We start from the raw sequence: 7,913 nt of genomic DNA on the forward strand, positions 1-7,913 counted from the left end.
CCCAATCATTTTGGGTCATAGAAAGATCTATTGCTGGCCAAGGGAGGGTCAAATCTGCTTTGACTAAAAATCCAAAAAAACCTTGAACAGTCCCTAAAACTTTAAATTACATTGGTTTCATTGTGTTTTACTTGGTTTCAAGCAAACAGAGACAAAGACAGAATCAGCGTCAGACTTTCAAATGGTTGTCACCAGCTGGAGAAGAGAGGACAACGATCCTATTTACACACTGTTGATAACAGACTAGACCATATGACCCAAGTCAGGGGAGAGGCTTGTTGGTTGGGGGGGGAAGAGATGAACTGGGTATGGCAGCTGAACATTCAGGGCTCCGACAGAGGAGCCAAGAGGGATGAACAGTTGCTTCTACTTTCCAAAATTAGGAATTATCCAGGAGTTCTTTGAAGACATCGTCGTCATGTTGCACAGCGGAGGAGGATGAGCCAACATCTGCATCTTTTCAACTTCACAGGTTGAAACTATTTATTTCTTCCTTTAGAATTGCTGATCTCAGACTCAGATGGCAGGCTGATGTGAAATCTGCAGGAAAAAGCAACTTACAACGTACACATATATGTGTACAATTTAAGATTGTTTGTCGAATTTAATATAAATCCTGTCTGTTAGTATGGGAGAAAAAAGGCAAAGAGTGATTGGTTAGAGCTGCAAAGATGATTCAAAATCTAAATGAATTTGTTGCACACTGATCAACATTTTTGACCATTTGACATATTTTTAGACAAAACAACTAATTGATTATGTGCCCATACATATAATTGTCACTTCCAGCCGTATTTTGTGCACCAAAGACTCAATTTTAGTAAGAACTCAGCCATGTTTTCTTCTGAACTACAGGAGCTGGAGGAGTGACTCCCTTCATGATGAACTGTGCTGTGATTCTTCTATTAACATCAAGCTGCTTCACCTGGTCCTCAGCTATATACACCCCCGACAGGGCAGGTACGGTACTGAATGGGATCACTGAGGTTTTCCTTCTTGTCTGCGGCTAATGAATGAATTAACGATGGGAAATTAAGGGCTGGTCTGATCATCTAACAGCCCCTGAGACACTCTTCTCCCAAATCTTCTCCTGTTTGACGCCTCCACACAACTGCACGCTTCATGCATCGATGGGCCAGGTGTGTGGAGGTATGAAGAGGTAAGAGTGGAGATGGACTGGTATATATACACTAAGAGGCTAATCAGGGAAACGGGGTGCAGGTGGGTGCGTGGGTGGAGATGGTCAGGTGACGGGGAAGGGGTTACTGCAGGGCAGGAGCGAGGGCGTGGATCTGCATGGAGAGTTACAGGCAGTACGTCGCTTATTAAATAGCTTCTCAACTTCTCGGTCTTCTGCTGAACCGGAAGTTGTTCTGCACCTCCTCGGTGAAGGCCGTCTCAAAGCTTTTATTCCTGCCCCGAGGAGGGATCATCGAGGAGCTATACACGAGGATACACGAAGGCAGCCTTCCTGGAACCCGTGCAGCTGAAGGAGATGCTACTCCGCCCAAACAGCTGAGAAATTCATGTGACGTCTCAATGCCTTTAAAACACATTTGCTTGTTTGCTCTCTCCTCTGATGATTTCCTTGCGTCTCTCCCTTGCCTTCTCAGGACTAGGGACTAAGACAAGGAAGGGAGGCAATTGCATCCATGTGTCCTTCTGAGACAGAAACAGGTTTCAAACTAGGTTCATTTTCTCTTGATGCGTCCATCTGAAAAATGCTAGTGGCAGAATGATCTGGGAGGTACGCCGCTTGTTAAAGAAATGGCTCTGATATTTACTTTGGTGATTATGGGGTGAAAGACTCGCTCGTGATCTGTGTTCATGTTTAATTCTCCCTGGAATCAACACACTCGGGAGCTGACCGAGCACCGTAGCTGGCGTTGCAGATCTCTGTAGCAGCTAAACAGCTAGCAACTGCCGCTCTGTAGCCGATGTCACATGATCAGCCAGCGGTCTCCTTTCAGTGTGATATCTTAGGTTTATGTGTTCATAACCTTTCATACGATATCATGTAAACCCAATCATGAGAACGCGTTGCCTAAAGTGGCGTTGCAGTCGATGAACACAAGACAGGAAGTGACTCTGAGTTGGGGCGTCACACTTTTAAACCTTCTCTGTCATATCCAATCTGAATCCAACTTTGACATCACTCCAGACATTCAGGATGTGACCAGTTAACACTGGAAACTGATATTGTTGCAGCCAAACAATGCAATCGGACCTGGGCAATGAATCCCAATTAAAGGCAGGGTTGATATACACTGTTTTACATATTGTTAGAGCCCGAAGAGATGCTACTTTCAAATCTTGCCAGCATTTTTAACATGACCAACCCTGCCTTTAAGCATTAAAGCAGTGTAAATGCAGTCTAAGTGTACAAACATTCTCGAAGTTGTGACATGTAAATATGCTTATGGATACATTCTTTTGACATAATCGATCAGATTTATTCTAATAATAATGACTTTACATTGTCTTGCGTCAGCATTTTCCGAAAAGTCCCAATAATTAACCCCCCTGTTGTCCTGGGGTCAAATTTGACCCATTTTCAAAAAGTCTCCATATAAGAAATTTGGGTTTATTTCAAACAAATATTAAAAATAACACGGGTGGTTCCATACAACGCTTTTTAACAAGTTTTATTCAATTTCATAGCATTATAATTTTTGTTTTGTTATAAAAGGACATTGCAAAAAGGGACCAAAAACACACAAAATCGCCAAAATATGCCGTTTTGGCAACAAAAACGTAAAAAAAAAAGGGGACAAAATCATCGGTGGAAAAGCAACAAAAGTGTCAAAAAAGACGTCCAAAACCTTAAGATAAAGGTTTTATTTTGACCCAGAATAACTAAAAGTTGCATGGTTGACGGTAGGACAACACGAGGGTTAACTGCATGGCGTAAATTAACAATGTAATCGGGTGGCATTGACACCTTACGGCTCCTCTTTCACCCGCAGCACCAAAGAAGCTGAAGTACCTCCTGGAGCCGCCTGTTTACCCCGAGGTGGTTGCCCGAAGGGGAGAAAATGCCACTTTGCCGTGCATCCTGAGAACCAAACCCAGCCATTACAAAGTGAAATGGACCAAGCTGGAGTCAGCACACGTAGGTCAGGAGAACATTATCATGATATCAAATGCGCACGCCTTCAAGCAATACGGCCATCTTGGGCCGCGGGCTTCTCTTCGGAAAGCTCACACCATGGACGCCTCCCTGCAGCTCAGCCGCCTGGAGCTGGAAGACGGCGGCACGTACCGCTGCGAGCTTATCAACGGCATCGAGGATGAGAGGGTTGCCATTACTTTGAGGATTGAAGGTAATTAAATATATTAATAACGAGCCTGATGTCTACTTCCAATGTTAAACTGAAGGAATGCACAAGTGGAGATTGACTGGTGTGGATAATGAGAGACTAGTCAGGGAAATGGGAAGCAGGTGAGGGGGTGGGCGGAGATGGTCAGGTAAAGGGAATGGGGTTACTGCAGGGAAAATGGTTCGACATAGGGCATGAAAAGTGGGGATTGGTTTGGGTCAGGGTAAGATTACCAGGGTAATTAGCACGACCCCTTAACCCCAAATCTGTGGCAGTTTCACAGAATCGCCAAAAAGTCCGTGATGGGCCCATTGTAGCTCCCTCCGGTTAACAGACACGGACACAAGGCGTTCTTATTTACGGGCATTTATTGGTCTTCCTGGATGTCATCAAACATGCCTTGAGAACTAAATACATAATATAGAAATCAAATAAATTACACAATTATATTCTCACAGAGAACACATGAATAAATAAGTAACACTGACAATTTACACACAAGAAATACTACACATACCTCATTGGCCGCGTTAACTATAGGGGAGTAAAACCTGGTAACAAACTTCTCTCCAGTGTGTCCCTCAAACTTAAGAATGTACAGCCATTGCAAACACCTCAACAAGCCGAAGCTAACTTGGTATGCACTGCCTTCACCGTTGCTGGTGCAACGCAATTAGACGTCTGGAACAACCAAAATCGCCGCACAATAGTTCCGCTATATATACCCACATAAACAGGCCAGCACGCACACACTTCAAAGCAAGAAACAAAAAAATGCAGAGAAAAACAAAATATACTATGGTACATTCAAACATGATTTCTTATTAAATTAAACTAAACTTAAATAATGCAACTGTCTCTGCTGGCAGCTACACCCATGGAATAATTCTGAGTAATAGACAGTTAAAGAAAAGGTCGTAGGTGGGCGGGACAACACCGGGGTGGTGTTCAGGAAAAGAAGACTGGATTGGGTTTAGGAAACAAGGAACGGGACGGTTGGGTTTGGGAATCGTGACATGCGGGACACGGTTCCGGTCTCCTGGGTGAAGGTCCTGTGTTGTTTGACCCATCCACCCCCCCACCCCCCCCCCAACCATCCTCCCTGCGCAAATGTTTGGCCTCTCATACTAGTCGCTACCGTTGTCGCTCTTAATAAGAACATTTTTACTTTGTACTCCAATGCATTAATCTGACAGCTTTAGTTAGTAGCATTACAAATTAAGATGTTTGCACACAAAGCACATGTAGTTTAGAAAACACACTGTTTCATTATAAATTAAACTACCCAACAATGTATGGTACATCAGGTACACAGCTGAAATGATTACACCATTAATCACTTGGTTGATTGACAGAACAGTTTTTTCTGCATTTAGTAGGCTACTTCTGCTTTTAATACTTTAAGTTCCTTTTTTCTGAGGTTACTTAGACTTTTACTTCAGTAACATTTTCAATGCAGGACCTTTACTAGAGACAGCATTTTTAAGTAAGTAAATAACTTTCAACATACTGGCTCTCAGCATCATGGCAAAAGGTCCTCCCCAGAGTAGTATTAAACAGGGACCTTCAACAGAGGGACCCGGACCCCTAGGGGGTCCTCAGAGTCAATCTAACACATTAGCAAATATAAATCCCCACTGCTTACTGCCCTAGGTGGTCACTAAGGCCATCCACAGACACAGTTCCCCCCAAGGGTTCACTGTGCCACATGCATGTTTGACATTAAAACATGCCAACAATTATTTGGCTTTCTAAAAACTCAGTATTCTATGCAAAAAATGTACATATAATTGCTTAAGGCTGCCCTACACGTTATTGCAGGCCTAGTTTATTCCGCAGCTTCGTTTTCTAGACAGACGTAGAGCACCCTGACAGGACCACACACACAGCAACACACAAAAGGATCTGATGAAAGACAAAGGGAACACAGAGGTTGAATACAGGAGGTAACGAGCTAACAAGCAACAGGTGATACATCAGGTGAATCACATCAGGGCGGGGACGACAATCACAGAGGCGGGAAACACAAGGCCGGGAGTGAAACTAGACAGGATGAGACCCAGACCCGGACTATCACAATAAAACAGGAAACAGAACATACAGGTACTCAAGGGAAACACAAGACAACAACAACACAAAACCAGGGAGGAAACTAGGGAAAGACAAGCACAAGGAGACAAGATGGAAGCAACAAAACAGAGAAGAAGGAGCAGAAAACAAAGCAAAATACCAAATACAAGGACCACATACAAAACCACATCCCAACCCACAACAATACTACGTGTAGTAAGGGGCCCCTGCTCTAGCTCTCTTCCAGTTAAGGGGTCCTTGGCTTTAAAACCGATGACCACGACTGGTATTAAAGACTATTAAAGAGTCTGCATACGGAGACCGGTTAGGGTGGTGTATGGGTCAAACAATACACAAGAGACCTGGGTTTGTGTCAAGTGTGTCAAGTACATCTTTTAAACCCCAAACCACAATCTTTTATTAACCCTAAGTGGGTTTTAACTGTGTTAGATCTGTGCAATGTTGATAGACTTTGGCTCCCTAACAATAATCAAGGAAAACTATAATTTTGCTCAGAATGTTCTGCAGATAAACTCAAAATATTTTGTTGTGTGATCTTTATGAAAATTCGTACTTTCACCCCTCCCAAAGACTAAACTCACTCAGCCAACATTTAAATCTATTTGTTACATTTATTTTAAGGGGAATACAAAAAGTTCAACGGGAAAAGTAATAAGTTAAAATTTCAAGGTGTTTCGACTGTTTATTTGGTGTTTGACTGCATTTCAAATTCAAAAAAATTCAACATCTTTCCAATAGTCAATGAGTAAGTGTGTTAAATAATCGTGATTTCAACATTAACCAAAGAATTGTGATCATGATTTTTTTCCATAATTGAACAACAAGCGTATGTGATGAGTTGAGAGTAAGAATGTGTTATGTAAAAACTCATAAATGACTTCTACCTCCAGGAGTGGTGTTTCCGTATCAGAGTAAAAATGGCCGCTACAAATTCACTTTCCACGAGGCTAAGGAGGTTTGTGCCGGGCAAGACGGCACGTTAGCCTCATACGACCAGCTGTTCAGAGGTAAAAAGTGTCTATTTCAAATCAATGATATGTTGCTTGCAGGTATATCAGCTCTCCTAAATCCGCATGTCTCTTCCCGCAGCGTGGACGGAGGGTCTGGACTGGTGCAATGCCGGTTGGCTCCGCGATGGGACCGTTCATTACCCCATCATTCATCCACGACCCGCCTGTGGAGGGGAGCTCCTCCCCGGGATTCGCAGTTATGGGCCGAAGGATAAGACCAACGATCGGTTCGATGCTTTCTGCTTCACCTCGCAGTCATCTGGTAATTATACAGTGGCTCGGTTCAACATTTAGTCTAGTACAGGGGTCCTCCTCTTTAGAAACAGGCTGTAACAACACATCTACTGCAGTCAGATTTGCTTTGGAAGGAATCACTGCACATGGGTAGGCACTTTTAATGACATTCGAACGTGTTAAGAGGCTATAAACACATTTAAAACTTGCCCTGTTGAAGCCTGTTGGGTGCTAACGCTAGCAGGTGGATAGCTCGGTGTAGACAGCACCAATTGGTTTCATTTTTCTTGCTACTGACAGACCTCCACATTTCCAAACAACAGAGCTAAGTGTTAAAATCAACCAGAATCCTCCTTTAATGTTTTATTGCATTGTGACTGCAGACCAGTAGGGGAGGGGGGGTCAATCCTGCACATGCACACTGTAAAGCAACCTGGCCACGTGTGAGTGCGCCCTACATGATAAGAACCCGAAATCTGGAATTCTCTGAATGTGTTTCCCATGAATCCTTTCTCCTCTCACAGGCTCTGTCTCCTACATCCCGGGCTCTTTCTCCTTCGAGCAGGCGGGACACGCATGCCGACGTCAGGGAGCCGAGTTGGCGTTGGTCGGCCAACTTTACTCCGCCTGGCGATTCCTAAACTACGACCAGTGTGACGGCGGATGGCTGGAGGACGGCAGCGTACGGTTTCCCATCAACAACCCCAGGGAGCACTGTGGGGGCATCCCGGAACCAGGGGTGCGCTCATTTGGATTCCCCAACAAGATGACGCATCTGTACGGCGCCTATTGCTATAGGTAGCCCCCAAAAAAAACAAATACACTTGGTTGTGAGTCTAAGTAAGAAAACCAGAAGCCCAGAACTTTCTACACTACATATACAGCTTGATCTGACAGCCAATAAGCAATAAAATTGACACCTGAAGATACAGACAATGACTGAAGAATTCTAAGTTTATATTTAAAAATGAGAGTTAATTCTGAAACAAAAGGCCCGATTTACATCTAACTTAGCGGATGCAGAACATTGCAAACAAACATTTTTGGAGACCAAATACATGTTGGACAGCCATGGATGTGGCTCATGTCTTCCATTTCAGATAAAGATAGTAGAAATACACTAAAATATAAAGACTTTTCTACCAGGATGCTTGATGCTTGTCATTTTCTACAAGCTACTGGATAAGAGAGAGAGAGAGAGAGAGAGAGAGAGAGAGAGAGAGAGAGAGAGAGAGAGAGAGAGAGAGAGAGAGAGAGA

The 7,913-nt window shown here is 43.6% G+C and overlaps 1 protein-coding gene across 1 annotated transcript; it reads left to right on the plus strand.

Annotated features, from left to right (window-relative positions):
• Positions 1 to 247: 247 nt before the first annotated feature.
• Positions 248 to 7,844, plus strand: hapln2 (hyaluronan and proteoglycan link protein 2). The gene is made up of 6 exons (XM_034873673.1): positions 248 to 472; positions 856 to 960; positions 2,967 to 3,323; positions 6,302 to 6,418; positions 6,501 to 6,683; positions 7,180 to 7,844. Exons 1-6 carry the CDS (start codon positions 439 to 441, stop codon positions 7,455 to 7,457), a joined length of 1,074 nt encoding a protein of 357 aa, XP_034729564.1. The 5' UTR covers positions 248 to 438; the 3' UTR covers positions 7,458 to 7,844.
• The last annotated feature ends 69 nt before the right edge of the window (positions 7,845 to 7,913 follow it).

The sequence above is a fragment of the Etheostoma cragini genome, chromosome 6, assembly GCF_013103735.1.
Source record: "Etheostoma cragini isolate CJK2018 chromosome 6, CSU_Ecrag_1.0, whole genome shotgun sequence".
NCBI classification, from domain to species: domain Eukaryota; kingdom Metazoa; phylum Chordata; class Actinopteri; order Perciformes; family Percidae; genus Etheostoma; species Etheostoma cragini.

Coding starts and splice junctions, on each gene's coding strand:
- hapln2 (XM_034873673.1), top strand. CDS start 439: ATGAGCCAACATCTGCATCTTTTCAACTTCACAG. Junction 3,324..6,301: donor CATTACTTTGAGGATTGAAG/GTAATTAAATAT, acceptor TTCTACCTCCAG/GAGTGGTGTTTCCGTATCAG. Junction 6,419..6,500: donor ATACGACCAGCTGTTCAGAG/GTAAAAAGTGTC, acceptor CTCTTCCCGCAG/CGTGGACGGAGGGTCTGGAC.